Below are 23,223 nucleotides of genomic sequence, written 5' to 3'. Positions count from 1 at the left end.
TCTATTACTGCTTACCCATTAAGTAATCTCATTTATACTGTGCTTGTGCATTGAAGAAGAATGGAATACTACAGCCCAAATACCATTTTCATCATAGTGTTGACATTGGTTGCTTCTTTAAAGCCTAATTATGTTTAACTATTTTTTTTAGGTTCAAGGGTACATGTTCAGGTTTGTTATATAGATAAATTGCATGTCATGAGAGTTTGATGTACAGATTATTTCATCATCCAAGTAATAAGCATAGCACCCAATAGGTGCTTTTTCTATCCTCACCCTCCTCCCACCCTCTACTCTCAAGTAGGTCCCAGTGTCTACTGTTTTCTTCTTCATGTCCATGCTTACTCAATGTTTAGCTTCCACTTATAAGTGAGAACATGTGGTATTTGGTTTTCTGTTCTTGTGTTAATTCACTTAGGATAATGGCCTCCAGCTCCATCCAAGTCACTGCAAAGGACATGATCTCATTCTTTTTTGTAGCTGCGTAGTATTCCATGATATGTATGTACCACATTTTCTTTATTCAGTCTACTGTTGATGGACAGCTAAGTTGATTCCATGTCTTTGCTATTATGAATAGTGCTGTGAAGAACAGATGCATGCATGTGTCTATGGTAGAATGATTTCTATTCCTTTGGGTATATACCCCAAAATTGGATTACTGGGTGTAATGGTAGTTCTTTGTTCTGTTTTAAGGTCTTTGTGAAAATTCCAAACTGCTTTTCATAGTGGCTGATATAATTTACATTCCCATCAACAGTGTATAAGCATAAAACTGAATTTTATTCACTGGTTATTTAGTGGATAGACATTGTACCAAGTTCCCATGATGATACTTTTTAATACTGTATTACCAATTTATTTAGACAGATTCTTGCTACATCAAGTTAGTCAACATTCAATCAGCCAAAAAAGTAAAATATGCCTTTAATATGACTACTATATTATTTTGCTTAAACTGTCTCAACTACCAGATATTGCTTTCTCCCTGACTGCTAAATTCCTTTTTTGCTTCCTACCTTCTTTACAAATCTTTAGTATACTTTGGTCTATTTTATATTTCTCTTTGTGGTATTTTTCTCTGATCAAATCATGCTAGAGGTTGAATGTTTATGTCCCCCAAAATTCCCATGATGAAACCTAATCCCCAAGGCGATGATATTAGGAAGTGGGGAATTTGGAAGGTGATTAGTTTATGATCACAATGTGATTAGTGCTCTTATAAAGAGACCCCAGAGAGCTCCCTCACCAATTCTGTAATTGGAGAATCCTATTTTATACAAGGAGAAAATATGGTATAGAGATTACATGTAATAAGTGGAAGAGCCACAGTTAGAATTCAGATCTGTCTCTAAGGCCACAATATCTCTTTCTTGGATATATCGTACTATCATACATATGTATGCCTATGAACCAGAAAGCAGACCCTAACCAGACACTGTGTCTGCCAATGCCTTGATCTTGGACTTCCCAGACTCCAGAACTGTGAGAAATAAATACTTGTTGCATAAGTTACCCAGTCTATGCCATTTTTGTTATAGCAGCCCAAATTTAGCTATCAATTGTCAAAGTAATCTACACAGCTCCTAAAATCAAGCTCTACTAATAGAAAGTAGGTGATCAATAAATCTGCATTGACTTACTTAATTGATTAAATCAAATTGACTGATTTAATTAATTAAATCAATTCTAATTCATTGATGGCTATCAGCGATTTCCTCTGAAATCTTGACTATTAACATCTTTTTTTTTGGCAATGTTTATCCATGTATGTGATTAGCTTTTGACCTTCTGTGATCTCATAATTGAAAATGCTAACAAATCTTATCTACAGATGTTGCTGGAGTAATAAATACTATTGTACATCGTCCTTATTTCTGTTGTTAACTTTTTGGTTAATTTAAATCAGCCTACATTTTTTCCATGCCTATTCTATAGGTTAGATTGTTTTTAGGCTTGTGATTCTGTGCTGCTTGAAAAGATTCCAATGTAAAATTTTTCTGTGCAGTTGTAAATTGCAGATGAGTAATAAATGTATTTATTATATGGATTATTGTGATACTTACCTTCAGCCTTTGGGATTGATTGATGGTAGAGACACAGATTTCATACATATTCAGTTGAAAATAGGTTTTTTTTTTTTTTAATATTTGCCAATTCAAATGCCAGATTTTATATGACTAATGTTTGTGAAAAAGCCAGATATTTGTGAGGTTGAGATACATGGATCTTAAAAAATCATTTATTATCATTTGCAGCCTTAAAAATGGATCAAATGTTATGGAAGGAAAAAAGAAGTTTAGAGATCTAGAGTCATTGAATACTAATGAGTCTTATGGTTCAGCAGATGGTTTATGTTTGTTGTGACATTAAAGCTTCATCATAAACGAGAATATTTTGCATTGTTATCGTTATTTTTTGAAGAAGGTATGGCTTAGAGATTATATGTGATGAGTGGAAGGGCCACATTCAGAATTCAAATCAGTGTCTAAATCCACAGTGCCTCTTTCTTGGACATATCATAGTATCACATATAATAGATCTATACATGTTTGCTATTATAATTGCTATCAGATTGCTTTTCCAGAAATCCTCCATTCTGTTTCTTTTTTCCTAACATGTTCCATCTATGTTACCTAGCTAGGTGATAAAATAGTGTATAATAAACTTTTAATAGCTGTTTACCAAAAAAAATTTTCTTTGAGACTATCTCTATACATGGTAATGCCCTCATACCTCAGTCAGGTCTGGGGTGTTTCTGAGCCTCCTGTGGATGGTTTCTACACCCATAATGCCAATGGCAGGAAGTAAATACCCTGCAACCTTCACTTTGCTCTGTAACATACATCAAAGTATCATTGCCTTGTGATTTTAGTCCTTTACAGAGATATTGGTGAAATAACTTATAATGGTTTCTTTCAAGAGTCCTTGAGGTCTGGTATAAAGACAATCAGGGGGCATATTTAAGAGGTTTCACTCAGAATTAACCTTGTCTACCTTCCCCAAATCTGGCCCCTCCCTCCCTCCCTCCCTCCCTCCCTCCCTCCCTCCCTCCCTTCCTTCCTTCCTTCCTTCCTTCCTTCCTTCCTTCCTTCCTTCCTTCCTTCCTTCCTTCCTTCCTTCCTTCCTTTTTTTGATGGAGTTTCACTCTTGATACCTAGGCTGGAGTGCAATGGCGCAAACTTGGCCCACTGCAACCTCCACCTCCCGGGTTCAAGAGATTCTCCTGCCTCAACCTCCCGAGTAGCTGGGATTACAGGCATATAACACCACACCCAGCTAATTTTTGTATTATTAGTAGAGATAGGGTTTCACCATGCTGGTCAGGCTGGTCTTGAACTCCTGACCTCAGGTGATCCATCTGCCTCGGCCTCCCAAAGTGCTGGGATTATAGGTGTGAGCCACCATGGCTGGTGTGGCCCATTTCTTTAAATCAAACGTGTTTGCCTGTATTTTCCCTTTCTTTAGTTAAAAATCGTCTCCTGAATGCTTGGAGATACCCTGGATAAATATTAATAAATCTCTTAAAAGAACATCTCATCTGCTCTTCCAAACTTTCACATAGTGAATACAGTCTGTATGTTCAAAGTAACCACTGTCCTTGCCCTTCACTTGCCTTTTTAATAATAGATATCATGAAAGTCTCTAGAGGAACTGACAGTTGAGTTTCTGAGGAGGCATTCCTATGCTTACACTGTACTTTTGGTCTTTTCTTCTTCTTTTTCTTTTTTAAATCTAACCCTTTGTTCCATTGTTGATATTTATTATTTTTTATTGATTGATAGTAACATTGCTCCTTTTGAGTTATCGGGGTGGGTAATGTTTATATAGCTTTCTGCTACACAGCCCTACCTCCATTTGGCCTAATGTTCCAGCCTCTGAATGCTGCAGCCAGGTGGTGGAATGCAGTGGGATAGTGGGGGAAAATACCAGATGAAAAAGGATGCTACTAATTTAGAAAATAAATATAAAATTAAATAAAGGCTGAGGGAGACTTTTTCCAAATTCTTAATTGGTTATTTGACACATAGCCATAAGTATGCTCTACCGTATGTAGAATGAGAAAAAATTACTCCTGTTCATAGTTTGTCTCCTACTTACGTGATGTTGAGAGTAAGTTGTATAACTTCTTTCATCAGGCAGGGTAGAGACAAGGACTCTGGAATAGGTAACCTCTATTTAAATTCCAGCTGGTCCACCATTTAGCTGGTGACTTAAGGGGGCTCAAGCTCGATAACATCTGTTTACTCCTCTGTAAAATGAAACTAATGTGAGTATGTACTAAGTTTGTAGGAAATATAGATAATTTCTGTAAAGTGCTTGGTAAAAAGTAAGTACTGAAAAGATATCAACCCTTCTTTTTTTATTTCTCATTATGATGTTCAACTGAGATGCCATGTGTAAAAGAAATTTCATAAACTGTAAAATATACACATTTTAACCATCATTATTCTTAATAACATGATGTATACTGTATAATGAATATAATTTTAATTTTTCTTAAAAAGGAAAAGAAGAAGCCTTTTTGAACTTTGTACTTGAGACCTGAGAGCTTAAAATTTTGTCACCGCTTACAAGTTTTATATCTAAGAAATGTGAGTGGAAAATTACAGGATAATAGTATGAGAATTATTAAAAGAATCTTTGATAATGTCAGTTACTGAAGCTTTTACCGAAATCATTAAAACTCACTTAAGAACAAGAGAAAGAATAATAGTATTACTCAAATTAAAATAAAAACTAAAGACCTACTGAATATTTTACAGCATTTAAAAAATCATGTTCTCTAGAAAAAGGGGAAAACAGAAGTGGCACATTTTTTTTTTCAGATTATTAGTGGATGATGTTTCTATCATTTAAGAAACCTAGTAAATTTATATTTTACAAATTTGATTGATTGATTTACACATCACAGTAATTTTCCAACTCCTAGGAGGAAAGATTATAAAGTGAGAGGGGCACATAGTACACACTTTGCCACAGAATGTGATACATCCGTCCCCCTCCATGTATTAACAACAAAAAAAGAGGAAAGCGATGTTTCCATAGCAACATTAGCAAAACAGAAAATTTGCCTACTGTCTAAGATCACACTTTTCATTTTTTTTTTTTTAAACCATCCTACTCACTGAATTGGCAGCCTGTGCAAGTTAATTAAACTCAAAGGTAAATTATTTAAAGGTAAAATAAGATTAATATAACAAGTCAGGAATGATAAATAGTTTACCAACAGTCAAAGAATAGCCCGAGGTAACTGGAAATGAATCCCGTTTGATATAAGAGTGTGGGTGGTGGGAGGAGCAGAGCTGGAGATGACAAATCATTATTGTAAAATTAAAAGGACTGGAGGTGGTTCAGCAGACGGAATCTCATACAATCTTGGGAGCGTAACTTACATTGACCACAGTGATACATACCTATTTGATTATACCTTCCATGAAATAAAAGAACCCTGTCCTCCTTTTCCTCCTTCTTCATTCATAATAGCTAATGTTGAATCAGATGTCACTGCTCTGTTTTGCAAAAATCTTTTTTTGTAATTTTTTTCTCAATTTTTATAAAAATTCGTGAAAAAATTCTGTGAAATGGGTATTATTGTCTCCATTTTACAGAAGAAGAACCAGAAGTTCAGAGAAATTTTAAAAACTCTCCTTTCCCCACATTTTCAAAGTCAGTGTGTGTTTTATGGTTTCTTGTATTCTTAATTGCACAAAATTTTAAAAATAAAAACCAACTTGAGAATTATATTCAGAATAACTGAAGTGAACACTTGATGATATTTTTAGTTACCAATTATTGGGACATTACTGCATTTTCTAATCCTTTAAATTTGTGTGTAGTATCTGCCCATCTCAAATACCTATTTAAGACCAGTTTGGGGGCAATGGAAGATAATGGATATCTCTCTGCCAGCTGATTTGGAAAGTTAATCATTCAAACTGTTTTAAAACTCTTGGATTATGACAAGGTCAATATAATGATAAACACTTTAGGGATTATAAAATGTTGAAAAGTAAATTATATGAGAAAAGTGATGGTCCTTACTGATAAAATAAACCTTTTAAGTTAGTTTTCACTATGGAGATCAAAATAAGTTTTCCTGATTTTATCTACCCTTCCTGCGCATCGCTTTTTTTTTTTTTTCTTTTTTTTTTTTTTAAGATGAAGTCTCACACTGTCGCCCGGGATGGAGTGCAATGGTGCAATCTTGGCTCACTGCATCCTCCGCCTCCCAGGTTCACGTGATTCTCCTGCCTCAGCCTTCTGAGTAGCTGGGATTACAGGAGCACACCACCACAACTGGCTATTTTTTTGTATTTTTAGTAGAAATGGGGGTTTCACTATGTTGGCCAGACGGGTCTCGAACTCCTGACCTCATGATCCACCCTCCTCGGCCTCCCAAAGTGCTGGGATTACAGGCAGGACCCACTGTGCCTGGGCAATCAACTTTTATTCATCTCATTTCATATATACATATGCAAGCTTATGCATGTATATGTAAATGAAAAGATTTGTAATTAAAAGTATGTTCTTTTGTCAGATGTATACTAATTTTTTGTATTCTTACCTCCCACTAAGTTCTTTGAACAGAGTTGAGTTTTTTTAGATTTACCTTTTATTCCTTCTTAAAATTAAATGCAGAAAAAAGTACCAAAAATAAGTTTCAAAGGTACTTCTTACCCTATTATACTACATTTTACATTTTTTTGTTCATTATGTCAATTTAGATCATGTCCAGTTACATTGTGTTTTTGTTATTTTGGTAGAATAATGAGACCCACATGAACTTTGATCCAGTTCTAGAGTTTTATAAAGACAGAACCTTATATGCAAAAATCTGATAGTGAGAGGGGGCCTTTCCATATCTTTTTCCTTTTTAAAGTGGTTGTGTAGTTTAATTCTTTTACCTAATTCCTACAGAGATTTGATCATTTTCTTACGAGTATAGCAATTTTCTTCCTTCTACCTTTTATAAACTTTAATGCATTTGGCAACCAGAATACTAAAACAAAATGAAATCCTGAAGCCTACACAAATTCCTGCAAATTGTGAGTAGCGGGCTCACAAGGACAAACAAGTTTGAGCATCCTACATCCAAGAAAGAAAGGAAAGAAGGAAGGGAAAGGAGAATTATAAAGACTCTACATATGAAGCAGTGTGTTACAACAGTACATTTCAAAGAAAAAAATTAAAAAAGATAATTTTAGACAACTAAAAAATGAAATTTTGTTAATGCCAATTAATAAATTTTAGGACACTTTATTGAGGATTTAATAACATTTCCAATATACATTTGATTGTAATATTAATATATCATGCTATCACTTTACATATTTTGTCTAAAAAGCAAAAATCATTTTTCCTTTTATTTTACTGTTTTAGTATTAATGTTAATTGGCTCAGAGACAAAGTTCATCAAATTACAATAATCACTGAAAGTAATAAGTTACGATTAAATTTCTGAATTGGTATCATTCCAGTGACTTCTGTTTCATTTACAAGGCTTATTTTTTCAAAAGAGCTTTAGAACACAGAAGTTGTAATTGTTTTATTTCCCTCACATATGAGAGCTTGCTTTTTTAAGATAACCTAAAACTTATCCTTGAACGGTTCTGTGAAGCTTTCTTTTAAAGCAATGCTTCTCAAACTTCAGTGCACATTTAGAATAACCTGGATGTTTGTGAAACCATGGCTTCACAGGGCCCACTCCAGTAGTTTCTCATTCAGTAGACCTAGGGAGAGATTTGAGAATTTGCATGTCTAACAAGTTGCAGGTGATGCTGCCCCAGCGGGTCTGGGCACTTTGAGAAGTACCGTTCTAAAGACATCGTGACTCTTAAGGTCCAGAATGCAGAGTCACTAAAGAACTGCTGAAGACAAAATAAAGATGACACCAGTTAAATCATAGTGAGAGTCTGAAGCCAGAGAGATGGATCAGTGAACATTTTGACAAGCTGACTCAGCCAGACATGGTGTGTCATAAATTTGTTTAATATAGTTACTGCCTTGGCATCAGTTTCTAGGCCTGACATAAGTTGTTTCAAACCCAGTGACACCCCATCACTTTCGGCCTGGTTAAAACTTCCCCTCCTCTCGTAGTTTTTGATACGACCCTTTTGTTTCTCGTTTCACTGATACAAAAAATTCCGACGTGCCCCACAGCCGCTGACCATGATAAACCTAATGGTCAACACCAGAGTTACATAAATAAGTTCCCCCTTCTGGCGTGTTTTCTGCAAACTAGCCAATCCGCAACTCCTGGGAGAAAGCCCGAGAACCTTAAGAAAGGCATAGTCCCAGGGATCCTCCTCACTGTCTCTGCCTGTCTCTGTCTCTATTTCTCTCTGTCTCTCTTCCACCCACCTGCCACCTGCTGGTCGAGCTCCCTGTCACCTCTAGACTTCCCGTTGGCCTCTTTTGGACACCCCCAACCTCTCTGGGATCTGTGAGTAATGCATTTCTTGTTTTATGCATTTTAGTTTCACCTCGCATTGTGTCTTACCCGTCCCATAGGCCTAATTCCTCCTCACAACCCACCCCCTCATCAGGGCTCTCCCAGAGAGTGACTTTCTTGCTTTCTGGCCACTCTCAAGAGAGATCTCAAGATCAAACTAGAAAGAAACTGTAACAACAAAAATCACAACATGGGTATCAAGAAATGTAAAGGGTCTGAGATTTTGCCCTAATTGCAAGCTAACAAGCTAGCCGACCACAATTTCATAGATGCAGGAGACTCTCTGAATCACAGTGGACCTTATGCCTCATGGCACAGTAGGCAGCACGAGCTTTGTGTTCGCATCAGTATCTCTGGACTCTCAGACCCATCGAGTATGCTGCTCAGTGGCCCAAGGGCCTGTGGTATATGCAATGGGATGAACCCTGAGCTTGGGAAACCCCAATCATTTAAAGGGGTCTGCCAGGACACTACACTTGCCCCAGAGGATCACTTTTATTTTTCTGGGCAACAAACAAATCTGCCCTCGCTCTCGAGGGAGACACTATCTCTATATTCCAAGGCAGTTTGCTATGCATTCTTGAAAAACTAGTCTCTTTGCCTCTGTTCATGTGACATGCAGAAACATGAGGGTCCAAGGATAAATTTCTCTCAGTGTGGTGATTGAAACTGGGACTAATTCAGAGGACTAATATAGTCAAAAGAATTCTGAAGTTTGTAATATTAGCGAAGGTATGCCCTTTCCAATAACTTTATTATGGAAAGAATTTAAGATGGCTTTTTTTCTCTCAGGTGTATGTAATATTTTTTCGTGATAATAATTTTAAGAATTCAGTTTATTGACTTTATGACGAGTCTCTTAACGTCTCTACCTTAGTTTTTAATATATAATAGCTTGTATTTATTGAATACTAAGCACATATCATATTTACCCCTTATAATACAAAATGATATATGCACTACTAAAATTCTCATTTTACAGTTGAGAAATTGTGATAAAAGTTATTAATTTAATATGTTACTGGTCATAAGTGGCAGAGTTGTTTTTGCTATATTATGCTTCCTTAGTTATTCATAGTAGTAAAAAATAATTGCTAGATATGTGAAGGAGTGGTCACATGGGACATACAACAACCAGTTTAGGGCAACTTAGGTTGGTGTTTATATGTAGGCAATTTGGTTCCTATGCAAAGTGATTGAAGGCCTTTGGAATTAGTGTGACATACCAGAATGCAGTTCTCAGGCTGAAGAGATATTTGCATTCTCTGAGTGGATGATCTCCTAATGTAAATAGTTTGATGTTGTGACTTAATTTTATGGGATTTTAGACTAGATTATCAGCAGGACTATAGTATAGGAATGGTTCTCTTTTTTTGTTTTTTTTTTCCTCCCCACAGTCCATTTTCTCTCCCTTCTTCACACTGATTCCTTCCTGGGTTTTTGAATCTGCAACAGTCAACATGTAGAGAGTAAGGTAACTGACAGTAGCTAAAATTCTAAGACCCCAGAGTGGAATTACATGGATTAGTATGTATCCCTGCCACTTACCTGGCCATATTCTACTACTTTTTAAGAGACAGGTAGTGTTGAGTTAATCTAGCAATTTTTAAGAATTAGGTGTTGATGTATGCTTGTCATGTAGGAGGACAGCTTTTGTGGCCAGAAAGTCACAAAATGTCTAAGTGTTATAATACTGAATGAGGATGTCTTGGTGAACCTGGTTATAAATGTTGATACAACTTTGAAAATGCTTGGAAATGATTGTTTCCACAATTCTGTACACACTGAGTGCCTACACACTGCTGCACGTTGTATAACATACTGGAAGTGCACAGATGTGAAAGAACTGCTTCCTGCACTGAATTTACACATTTACTGATTTAGAGGGAGAGCGAATTGAGTATAGCGTGATGGCTCATGATAGTATAAGGTTATGGAACTAATGAAGGGCATGGGCTACTTTATTGTCTTAGGATAATTATATTGCTATTTAGAACAGTGCTTCTTAAAAAGTAACTCAATCTGTATGTCTAATAGCTCTAAAATATTACCCTCTAGAAGAGTGTTTTCAAGGTTAATCTACAGAAAAGGTGTAGCATAGTAAACATGTAGATTTTCAGGAATGACAGCAGCTATAGAATCAGAATATTTAGTTGATGGTGGGGTTGGAGGGGTTTTCATCAGCTCCAGATTTGTTGAATAAGTTCAACACGTAATTCTTTGCAGGTGGCAAAATGTAGAGTAGAGCTGCAAATTACATTCACTCGGACAACCTTTTATTTTATTTTGCGCCGTAGATCCCAAAGAAGGTATGATAATAATCAGTTGTATTATTTATTTTATTTGTTTATTTTCATACTGCTAAAAGGAGTTTTGTTGTTCTCACCAGATTTTATCTCCCTTACCCTGCCTTCTGTATTTCAAGAGTCTGCCAATTCATTCGGAACTAATTACATCTCTGAAGATCAGACTTGAAGCTTTGTGGTTAATTTTAAAGTATTTCGTGAATATGGCAGATCAGGTTGAAATCTATACAACACACTCCAGAAGCTATGAGGCAAAAGTTTTATTTTTCACGTGAGAGAAAAATAAATGATTACTGGCTTGATTTCAGCAAGTTTTATTTATATGTTTTGCATGTATTACACTCCCTTAAAGCTTAGGCTGTAAAGAGAAATTGTGTTTGTATTATGAGATTTTTATTTCCCATAATCTGGTATGAAATCAGTTGTAAGAAAATGATAGCTATCAAAAAGAATTAATCTGTATCCTTACAATATACCTTGTTCATTATAAGATTTATCTGTAATGTGGCTATAAGAATTTTTTAGGCAAGCATAAGCAAAATGTAAAAACAGCATTTAGTCATCTTTATAAGGGTGGGCTTGCTAACCTATAGCACAATAGTGAGAGGGGATCAGCATGTCTTTGGTTAAGTTGCCTTGCTTAAGTGATGATTTAGAATCTTTCAAATTGCATCACAAATGCCTGTGAAGAAAGAGGGTCTCCTGAAGGAGTGAAGGAATAGGTAGGTTTGTATTAAGAAATAAGACCCATTCTATATTCTGTTAGTAAATATGCAATTGATGTATAAAATTTTGATGCTGAAAAAAATCTTAGAAATGGCTCTAGCTTAGTTTCCCTGAGGGGTTTTGTCCTCCTCCAGATATTATCTTAACTTTCCAAAACCTTCAGCAAATAATTTCTCATACGCCATTGACTGTAATTTGTTTGTTCAATCCAGACCTTGAAAGGATGATAGGTTTGTTCTTAGATAAATCATTCCTCATGAAACTTGTGGAATTTCTCTTTGCATGTAGCCTATTAGCAAGGAGAATCAACACTATCGATATCAGATGATATTTCCATATTTTAAAAAATACACTTCCAACCAATGCCTAAGGTTATAGGTCAGATTATTATAGTGATTGCTTTATGTAGGGAAATTGGTCAGAAGAGGTGAATAAGGTGAACTTCAAGATGATTTGTAATATTTTTTTTTCTTACATAAACAGTTATAAAGCGAATATAAAGATCAAGGTGAATTCTGGGGTGTTAGGCTCAAGACTGTTTGTTTCTGTGCTTTCCAGTATTTTTAGCCTCCCTAGTACCCTCCGCCCCAGACCAAAAAAAAAAAAAAAAAAAAAGAGACCTGTAGCTAAATCTTGTAATTGGCTAATGACACTATTTCTAGAATCCTGCCTGTTGTTTGAGATTTTCGCATCATGATAGAAGCAGTACTTTAAAAATGTATTCTCCATGTGGCAGAACTCACTGAAATGAAGTAAAACGAATAAAGCGTGTATAGTTTAACTATTGAGAAAGCATCTGTGAAACACTGACCACATGATATTATGTGTGATGTGTATGGTATATGAATATAAGGTCACTTTAGAAGCATAGTTAGTAAAACTATGTCTTTTTTTTTTAATTCTGTAAACTTGCATATAACAAGCCTCGGTAAATGTTCATTGAATAGAAGCAAACACACTAGGCTTCTTGTCCTAGAAATAACTTTTCCCCCTGGTCAGGGTATTTATCTAGTTGCTACAATTATCAAATGTTGAAATATGCCAAAGTTAACTCATCCTGGTTAGTCTGTTTACATTTTATAACTTTTAATCCTCAAATCCCAGTTTCCAGGCTGGCTTCTTTTGCTAACAGAACCATTTCAAAGTACTAATAATGTTTATTTGTAGAAACATTTTTAGCAATCTGTAAGTGCAGCACATGTGACTTAAACATATAGAGCAATTTATCTGCACATTAAGATTTTCATAGTAAAATCCTTGTTCACTGGGATATAACAAATTGTTAGAAGCCTTTGGTAGAATTTTGCTGACCATACATGTTTATATGAATTGAAACTGCATTGTTTCCCATTATCTGGTTAAAGTTATTGGAAAAAGAACATTTTACCTTTGAGATGGAATATTATACTAAATATTCATGGAAGTATTATGTTGTTATGTCTGTGGAGGCCTTCAAAACTGCCTATCAGCATAAGAAATGCTGAAGAAATGTCACACCTTGCCTATACCCTTCCCCGCCCTTTAGAAAAAAATAAGGTGTCACAGGGAGAACACAATGATATTCTCTGCTTTCTTATTCTATTTGTGGTAAAATTAAAATAAAATTGAACTTATTTTACAGAGCTGAACTGTTGTATTCCCTGAATTGCATATGCTTTTGGTTACCCTATGGTTTTACAGACCAGAGCTTTTCTGCAGGGTAAAATATAGTGAAAACTTCAGGACCACTAAGATTTTTTTCATTTATTTGCTCGTATTTACGTGTTGAAGAGGTCATTGGTGATTAGAGTTCTGACATAGCCTACTCTGTGGGTTCATGTTTGTCAGGTTCAAATGGAAGCAAAACTTTACTGAGTTTGTATTATGCTGGATATATAGAATGTCAAGTAGAAAATGTAAGGTTAAAAAAATCCTAGATGCAAAATTGTTAACTTTATCACCTAAAATTGTATTGTTAGTGAAAAGCAGCACCAGAATTGTAAACCAGATCTGTCTGATTTACAAGTGCATGTTCATTATACCATAGCTCCAAAGTAATTGATTGTACCTGTAGGCTTTTCTTTCGGACGTTGAAGTCTGTTCACCTAAGTCTGCTATTTTCAGTAGGTATTGGTAGAAAATTCACATGATTATCCTGATCCTTTTGATATGCTAAGAACTTTTTGATGAAGATAATAGGTGAAACTCCTAGAGTGATAATTGAATTGTCAACATAGGTATAATACAATTTGCTAATCTGCAATGGGTGTTAACTGTTTGAAGATTAATCACATACCACATGCATATTTTATTTGGATTTGCTGTTGTAGATCTCTATTACCTTTTATTAAAAAGGAAAATCTTGACTTACATTAGCTGAAGAAATTATTTTGAAATTTAGTGATATTTGTTTAAATGGTGTCTGTAAGTCAAATATTTGTATATAAACAAGAGTACCAACATTATGGGAGTCTAACTGAACTGTTATATGATCCCTGATGGTCTTTTTAAAGCTATCAAAAGAAAATTTCTCATAATTTCAGAAAGCAAATTTTATCTTTAACTTGCAATAAATTTGCAATCTAGGAAGCAAGTTACTTACATGTTTGGAAAATAGTCTATTTTTTGGAAAAATATATGTGGATATTGATTAGGACAGTAGAATTATATCTTTATATACTGTATAATACTGCTTTCATAGAAGTTCATATCATCTGACAGAATTCAATGCTAATGGAAAAGATGAAGATATGACAAAAAGTAAAGGTTGAGAATGAATAGACCTTCAAGGGAGCTGATCTTTCTCTGATCTGATAAAACCTCTTCCATTCTCTATCCTTCTCCCTGCAGACCACTGCATAGCAAAAGCGTTTTTACTGATTAGCAATAATCTCTCAGGATTTGAGGATAAGACCTGTAAAGATGGTTCCCAACTAAAATATGGTTTTCGTTGTTGCTGCTGACTTTGTTTTTCATTTTTTAGTAATTTCTAAAACTTTGCTGGGGATTTTTTTATTAACCTAAAATAGAATTCTACTAGTGTTTTGGTTTTGATATTACGCTGTCTTCATATATACTGTGATGGGTTTTATGGGAATCTAAAGAAGGGTCTTGTGGAAGGAGCATAAGCTTTGGAGTCAGAAAGTCTGGGGTCAAGTATATTTTTGTTATAGTTGTAAGTCCTTAAAGCCTTTACAGTGATTTTCTGTTTTAAATGTTCAAACCAATAGGTAAGTAGGGATGCATACATTCTTAACACATCTATTACTTTGTATAAATATTTATTTGATAGCCAAAGGATTTTCATATATACATGTGGTATCTCATTTACAACAAAGCCATTTAATAGACCTTGCTGAATATCTTAATATTAGCAGAATTAAGCTTCAAATTTTTCTCATAGGTATTCATTGTAATCCAGGTTTTTTATTTCTGTGTGGTACTCTGTCTGGTTTTAAGGTCTGATGCTGTATTATACTGTGCCATAAATCAGAAAAATGTTCTGTTTTGTTTTTTCTTTTTCTTTTTCTGAAGTAAGTTACTGTTACAGGATATACTTATATAGCCAGCTGAGAAAACAGGGATGTTCTATTGAGCAGATACTCACATTTTATTGGATGTTTTATGTCTCTTTTTAATTTTTTTTTTTTTTTTGGAGGCAGAGTCTTGCACTGTAGCTCAGCTGCAGTGCAGTGGTACCATCATAGATCACTGTAACTTTGAACTCCTGGATCCAAGTGACCCTCCTGCCTCGGCCCCCTGAGTAGCTGGGATGATAGGCATGTGTCACCATGCCAGGCTAACTGGTATTTTTTTTAGAGACAGGATCTCACTGTGCTGCCCAGGCTGGTCTTGAACTCCTGGCCTCAAGAGATTTTCCCGACTCGCCTTCCCAAAGTGTTGGGAGTAAGGGCATGAGCCATGCGCCTGGCCTTTGACAGCCTTAACACAATTCACCAATGGCATTTAATGGTAGCTCATTAGCTTTAAAAATAAAATGTCAGTTGACCAAAACGGAAGTGAATTAAAGACTTAATGTGTCTAGAAGACATGTCAGTTTTCTATAAGTAATGACCAGCTGGTTTTTTGCTGCGAGAAATAGCACCACTGTGACTGTTGACTCTAGTCTCACGATAGACTAAGTATCTAAAGTTTAGTATTATATGCTTTCTCATGAAATTTGCTAGGTAAAAATATTTATTAATTTCTTCATGAACAACAAAATTAACAGGAGTAGAGTTTTCATGATTATATATTTCTAAAATTCCAACCTGGGGATATGAAATTTAACAACTTTCAAGCTTCAGACCAACCTTTTAAAGTGCATAACTTCTTTGGTATACATAACTTCATGCCTTTCTTTATTTTTCTAAAAACTTTTTCAGAGTCTTGCAATACAGGATATTTACTTTATAAAATTAGTGTTCAGAATACATATAAATAAAGCTGATTTGGACTCTCTTCCTCCTAAGGAATTGTGTTAGAGTGTATTGCCATTGTTATTCTGTTTCTCTGGAAATAGTTAACTGTGATGATTACTGTCACTATAACTTACTAAACATGGATTATGTTCAAGTCATAAGCCACGTGATTCTGGGTGAGATCAGTTAAATTGCACTTTCTCATGCACTCCCAAGGAGGAAAGATCTGGTAGAGTTACAGCTGGTGCCTTGGAAACTGCATAGCCCTGTGGGTGAATGCTCACTAGTGTGTTTTGTTTGCTGAAACGGCATTCTCCTGTGTATTCTGAAGAAAAATCTTAATATTCTTCTCTAAGACCCAAAGACATTTTAGAGTTGTAATATTTCTTAATCTAAAAAAGTTTAATATTTTATGCAGTATTTTGTTTAAGTTCTGGAAATCTTTTTTTTTTTTTTTGCCCATACATATAAAAGTTTAGTTATTATACTGCTTTTTAAAATGGGGAAGATTTATGTTGTGAATTTTGTCAAGAGCACGTCTTTGGCCGGGCAGGAGGGCTCATGCCTGCAATATCAGCACTTTGCGAGGCTGAGATAGGAGGATAATTTGAAGCCAGGCGTTTGAGACCCAACTTTACGAAAGAAAGAAAGAGAGAAAGAGAGAGAGAGGGAGAGAGGGAGAGAGGGAGGGAGGGAGGAAGGGAGGAAGGGAGGAAGGGAGGAAAGGAGGAAAGGAGGAAAGAAAGAAGCTGGACTTCTTGATGCACACCTGTAGTCCCAGCTACTTAGGAGGCTGAAGTGGGAAGATCACTTGAGCCCAGGAGGTCAAGGCTGCAGGCCTGCAGTGAGCTATGATCATACTACTGTATTCCAGGCTGGCAGACAGAGTGAGACCCTGTATCAAAACAAAGAAAAAAAGAAAAAGCCTTCCTGCTTATTTTCTCATTCTGTCTTCTCTTTATCTTCCCATACTGAAGTGTTTCTATAAAAGAGTTGCTTCCATTTCCATTCTGTTTGCCGGTTTATTCATTTTTTGCTTCATTTTTCATTTGAAGTTGAGTTTCCAAAAGTGTTATGATGCAGTGTTTCTGAAATGTATATGCTCGTCTGTTGGCTTTGCAATTTAGTTTTTGTTTTTGTAGGGAGAGGGAGCCTCCTTTTGGTTACTCTACGTGGTACAGTTTCTAACTCTTCCTAGCTCCTTATATATTCCATTTCTGCCTAGTAGTGAAAACCAAAACCATTGTCCTTTTAGCACGCTATGGTACATTTTCACTTAAATTTAGCTTTGGAACTCTTAAATTGAGATCTCCCGCTAGGTGATATTACAGAGTCACTGATAAAACCTATGTAACAGCTTAGAAAAATGAATAGATTATAACAAATCACAGGGATAGAAGCCAATACATTAACATAAAAACTGATCTAAAAGATGTTTATCCAGTATAGACTAGACCTCCACAGGAAGAACTTATACTGAGGAATAGTTCGTAGATCACAAACAGCATGAATCAATAAACGACTCTGAGATTTGTAATTTTTTAAACCTAACCTGATAATTTCTATACCTTAATAAGTAAGTTTAGCATATTTATTTTATTTACTTTTCTGTTTGCTCAGTTTTATCACTATCTTCTAGCTGCATAAGGCAAACCACAAATAAACTCAACACTGCACTATTTTCTCAAGGGGATCCAGGGAGAAAATAAAACCATTACTCTTTGAAGTTGATAGCTGACATATATATATTGTTTACTGTGTGCCAAGCACTGTTCTAAACACTTTATAACTCATTTAGTCCTTCCAATAAGCCATGAGGCAGGCTTTTACGTTTTTCACATGAGATAATGGGAGAAGAGTCTTAACTTTTCCCAAGGTTGCACAGCTAGTAGTTTGCAAGGGCTGGTATTCAAATCCAGACAGCCAGGTCCCCAACTCTGTGTTGCTAACCATTAAACGTCACTGTCTTATGAAAGCCTATCACATGGAGAACATCATAGTGAAGTTGAAAAATACAAAGAGAAAAGTCTAAAAGCTACTGGAGTAGGGGAAAAATGTTTATAAAAAGTAATTAGCAGGCTGACACTAGTATTGTCATCTCCCACTGAACTTAATGGAATAGCATTTCAAAAGTGCTACAGGAAAATAAATTGGCTTATAATTCTTAACTACCTTAGCATACACAATTGAAGGTGAAATCAAGCAATTTTCAGATGCACAAATCCTCTATCAAAGATTATCACTGAAAGAACTACTAAAGATGTGCCTCAGCAAAGGGGAAGTTATTTCAGCTTTTGTGGCTTTTGGCAAAAACGCAATATGCAATTAAGAAGGTGCCTAGTATATTAGTGCATATTAATCTCTCAATGTCTTTTTTTTAAGAGAAATGTATGCTCTAAAGGTATTTACTAAAAATAAGATGAAAATTAATATACTCAAGTTTTTTTCTAAAAACTAAAGTATTAGTCATTGAAAGAAAGCACTCATAGAGGACACTATAGCTGATGATGGCAGAGGTAACAAACTCAATGGTATTCAAGAATAGTATATTATATTGCTAAAGAGTAAATATACATACATCAACTTTAGTAGGTTAGATTACTAAATGATTTAGAATTTATGAATCATAAATAATGATCATCTTCTGCTTTTTATGTCCTCATAATTGATTAGAAAGCCCAAGCATTTTATATAACAATTCCATATTATGTGGTCATTTGAATTCTAAGATTTATTGTTTGTTTTTCAGCGCCTGGCATTGGAAGCAGAGAAAGTTCAAGCAGCTCACCAGTGGAGGGAAGATTTTGCAGTAAGAACCCCTTTTAACTACTTGATTTAAGTAGCTTGACATATTGCGTATGGATAATTATGTTCATATTAAAATATATTTTAATGATGGAATCTTATGGGATTAAAAATAACCACACTTGTTGCTTTTTAAAGAAATTGCTTTTGGGTAATCAGGGCCAATTAAGTTAGCCAAAATGTACTTTCTTATGTTCCATATTACCAAAAAAAAAAAAAAAAAAAAAAAAACCCCTTGAAATGTTCTTCCATAATTAAAGGTACATTATTTATAAAATACATTAAAATAGCATTAAATTTTAATATCTGAATAATTTTTGTCGATATTATGAATATACAAGTTGAAAAAAGTTGCCTTTAAGTACTTTGAGTTTTTAAGAAGCAGTATACATATTATAATCACCATGATGGTGGGCAATATAATGAAAGTAAGAATGAGTATATTCAGCTTCTTAAAATTTAATTTGTTTCACTTTTAAGTAATCTCTCTTCTACTCTGTCCTACTTTGAGAAATGCCAGCTGACATTAGCAGTTGCATGTTTTTTTAAATAAACTTGTTTTGTGAACTAAGAGTTACTAGTTTATAGAAATAGCAGAAATTCTCCTTGTGGTAAGGTCTGCATATCTATCATTTATCCTCTTATGGCCAAGGGGCATAGTAAGAAAGATATTTCCTTAATAATCAGAAATTACTTCTATTACATATTTGAATGGTTACAGTTGTAATGAAAGAAAATTTTTATAATTTCTGATCACAGAAAACTTCTAGACAATTCATTTTGGAGATATAACCAACTCCCCTCTACCTTCCCACATTTAAAATAGGTTAAGAATGTGAACGACAGCTTAATTGTACTCTTTGCAAAGCAAAAGTCTCAAATTTGAAGGTATGTAGTTGTGCTTCAATAGACACTAAACTGAGGTTTAGGAATTAGCACTTCTTTGTGTTGTATGATTATGTTGAGTATCAAAGGAAAATGCACTAAATGATATTTAATTCACTTATATAATACATAGTCTTTCATTCTTGATACTTGTGACATTATTTGTTTTTTACTGTTTGTCACTAATTTATGTATTTTAAACAGTCTACTAATGAGAGACTCTATTTGACAACTGCCAGTTTGATTCTCTACTAAACTGATCATATCACTTAACCTGATTGGTATTAATATTATGTAGGTATTGGCTTTGTCTACAACCTTTATCATATATAGGTTAATAAAGATCAATTTGCTATCTATGATATATTAAGGAAAAAAATCAATGATTAAGCTAAAAACATAAGCTCCTAGAGCATCGAGCAAACTGTAAGCTCATCTAGTGAATGAAGGGGCTTGCAATATACTTAGTTGCTTTTAAAGAGAAACGATTTTTTTTTCGTTTTTGCAAATAGGCAAAATGCAGCAAAACAAATCTAGCTAAATATATGTTTGATTAATAACATTAAATATAAATTATTCTTCCCTTATCTCCCACAACATAAAGCATGCATGATAAAAGCCGTGTAAAGTCATAACAGATGTATGTCTAGCTCATGTATTCTGCCTAGCATGGATGTAATACCCTTGGTGCTGTTTTAGTTTGAATCTTCAGTAATTCGGAGAACTCAAAATGGACACACAAAATCAACCTCTGAAATATATAGATTATACATTCCCTGTTCAAAACACCCTTTTTTCTTTGCATTAAAGTAATTTTGTAGTATTTTAAGTAGTCATTGATTAGTTGTATGTCGTTTTCACTTTTTTAAGGAGCAATAATGTGGAAAAAAATTAACTTGGCAAGTAGGGTTGTAGTAATGCCTGTATCATTGGTGTTGTTTTATTTATTAATTTCTAGACATTAGGTTTCATTTCCTAATTATATTGTGAACTCTTTAATATTGGTCTCATTAACACTAACATTTGGCAATGATTTTGTTTTCTATATTGAGGTAATGGGTGGCCACAACACAAACACAACACAAAAACTCTCAATTCAAGTTCACTATTACCATATTTTATTGAATGTAAATCATCAATTGTAAGGCACTTAGTCATTCTATTTATTTTACTTATTTCTAAGAAAAAGCCACTTGGCCGGGCACGGTGGCTCACACCTGTAATCCCAGCACTTTGGGAAGCCAAGACGGGTGGATCCCTTGAGGCCAGAAATTCGAAACCTGCCTTGTCAACATGGTGAAACCCTATCTCTACCAAAACTACAAAAATTAGCTGGGCTTGGTGGTACATGCTTGTAATCCCAGCTACTTGGCAGGCTGAGGCAGGAGAATCACTTGAACCTGGGAGGTGGAGGTTGCAGTGAGCTGAGATTGCGCCACTGTACCACTCCAGCCTGGACAACAGAGAGAGACCCCATCTCCCCCGAGCATCCCCCAAAAAAGACACTTAAATTATGATGCATCAGCAATTGTATCTTAGAGATGTCAAAATGTGAAAAAAATTACCTTGAAATGTAACTCCTATTATCCATTTTTTCAGTGCATATATCCAAGTAGCAGTACTGCTAAAGAACATTGTGCAAGAGGACAAGTCAGGCCCACAATAATACAAAAGCCATTACTAACTCTTGTATGGTGAAATAGAAACTGAATTGTTTGCCCAGTAAGTATTAAGAGTTCTTAGCAAATAGTGGTCACCATGTGGGAGAATTCTTGAACAAATTCTGTTCCTAATTTCCCCCTTGGTTACCTCACAGTTTATTTAGGGCCTATCAACACACTGATTGATATCAAAAGAGACTGTTAAAGGGAAAACAAGTTAGACCACTTAGAGTCCTGTCAACTCATTTCCTGAGCATCATTCCTGAAGGACCGTGAATGATGTTGACAGGACACATGTCTGTCACAGTTTGCACACTGAGAATTGCTATTTCCCATATCTTATCTTGGCAGCCATACATAGTCTTCATGATAGCCCTTCCCTTTGAAATGCCATAGAGTGATAGAAGGTTTAGATAGTGGTCGTTTTTGTGCTTGGAGAATAGAACCTCAGTGAAGACTATCTAATCTTAAGATTCAAATAAATAAAAAGTACAAAAATAATACAGTCCTCTCAGCTTTTTGTTGTTGTTGTTGTTGTTTCTAGTAAACTGGATGGTGTTTTAATGCACAGATACAGGAAGGTTAAATAAATCCTTCAAGACCAGAACAGAATACAGTTCAAATTCATGTTTGGAAATTAGAAATCATTAACATTAAATCTCTTGTTTTGTGAAAGCACACAAAACAATTGTAAATTTTCTCAATACTTTAACCAAACATTTAAAAATGTTTAATTTGAAGATAAATCTACCATCTTTCAAAAGGTCCTTCTTTTAAACTTTATAATTCTTTTATCTTTTAAGGTATTTAACAATGTGCATCAGTGCAATATTTCTTTAATGCCATCCTTTAATAATTTAACACTAAGATGATTTAGAAGGCAGACATAATTTCCTAAAAGGTACATTAACATTTCAAAGAGCAATGTAATATTCTGATTCTTCCCTCAAGTGTAAGTAGGCAAGTTTCATTAATATTACTCAGGCAAAATGTTGATTAACATTCCCTACTGTGTAATGTAGAGAAATCTCATGAACAACAAGAATAAAAGGCAAAGCACTAATATGCTGGCAACAACGAAGGGTTCATGCAATTCACACTCTCTCTCAGCTCCATTCAATTCCCAACTGAATATACAATTGAGGGAACAAAGGGCATACACTCTAAATGGATTAAGATTTATGTGGTCATGCATTTACAAGTTCAAACTAATATTTGTAAATAAGCTATGTCTACCAGCTGCCTTCTAGGTCTCCATACAACTTACGGGTGTTAATGGTGACATTTCATGTCACTTATGATGGACAAATTATTCTATTAAGGGCAGGTGGGAGAAGCAAAAAAGAGCTTGGAAAGCTAATTGTTCCGCATGAAATAATTGCTATTTCTACCAAACAGATCTTTTCCAATTGCATTTAAAATCTCATTTGATTGCATTGCAATGGTTGGTTAACTAAAGCAATTTTGTTTCCAACGAAGCTTGCAAAATTAATTGTACTTACACATGTATAAACATAAGGGGTGTCTAATTTGTATTTTAATAAGTAGGATCTTTATGTATGGCTTATTAGCACCAGCTTGTTACTGTGCAGGCAGAGTACAGACGTCTAGAAATTGGCCAGTACATAAAATATTTGAAGAGTCCCTTTTAGCTTCAGCTTCACAGACAAAGTAAATTAGAAAGGGAAAATGTTTCTGGTGAAGTTGTATGTTATTGAGTGTCAGTCAGGCTAATTTAGTTCTCCAGTTATAGCTTTAATTTTGTAATATTAAAATTACTTTGCCAAATCATATTTTGAAATTTTGATATTTAAAATTTTGTGTTTATGTGAGTTAAACTAATAGTCACTGACATTATGTATTTAATCATTTCATCTATCCTTATTCATTTCATGAAATTGCGTCGTTTTTATTGCTTGTAGCAGAAACACTTTTGAATATGTGGGATGGGAAAACATACTGTATTTGTTTTACTTAGAATCGAA

At 34.8% G+C, this 23,223-nt stretch overlaps 1 protein-coding gene and 1 long non-coding RNA gene across 10 annotated transcripts in view; one reads left to right on the top strand and one right to left on the bottom strand.

Moving 5' to 3' along the window:
* LOC105475402 (calcium voltage-gated channel auxiliary subunit alpha2delta 1) overlaps positions 1-23,223 on the top strand; it is a 506,236-nt gene that overhangs the window by 255,865 nt on the left and 227,148 nt on the right. For all 9 annotated transcript variants that reach the window (XM_011730609.3, XM_011730608.3, XM_011730607.3 and 6 more), the window contains one exon: positions 18,637-18,696. In XM_011730609.3, the coding sequence (XP_011728911.2) occupies positions 18,637-18,696 (60 nt within the window). The remainder of the gene's footprint in view (positions 1-18,636; positions 18,697-23,223) is intronic.
* The window catches only part of LOC139362783 (uncharacterized), a 166,727-nt gene that overhangs the window by 670 nt on the left and 142,834 nt on the right, over positions 1-23,223 (bottom strand). Inside the window, exon 2 of the long non-coding RNA XR_011622097.1 lies at positions 4,102-4,252. This is a non-coding gene — a long non-coding RNA (uncharacterized lncRNA). The remainder of the gene's footprint in view (positions 1-4,101; positions 4,253-23,223) is intronic.

The sequence above is a fragment of the Macaca nemestrina genome, chromosome 4 (assembly GCF_043159975.1).
Source record: "Macaca nemestrina isolate mMacNem1 chromosome 4, mMacNem.hap1, whole genome shotgun sequence".
NCBI classification, from domain to species: Eukaryota; Metazoa; Chordata; class Mammalia; order Primates; family Cercopithecidae; genus Macaca; species Macaca nemestrina.
The sequence above is the reverse complement of the archived record's forward strand: the minus strand, read 5'-3'. Positions and strand labels throughout refer to the sequence as shown.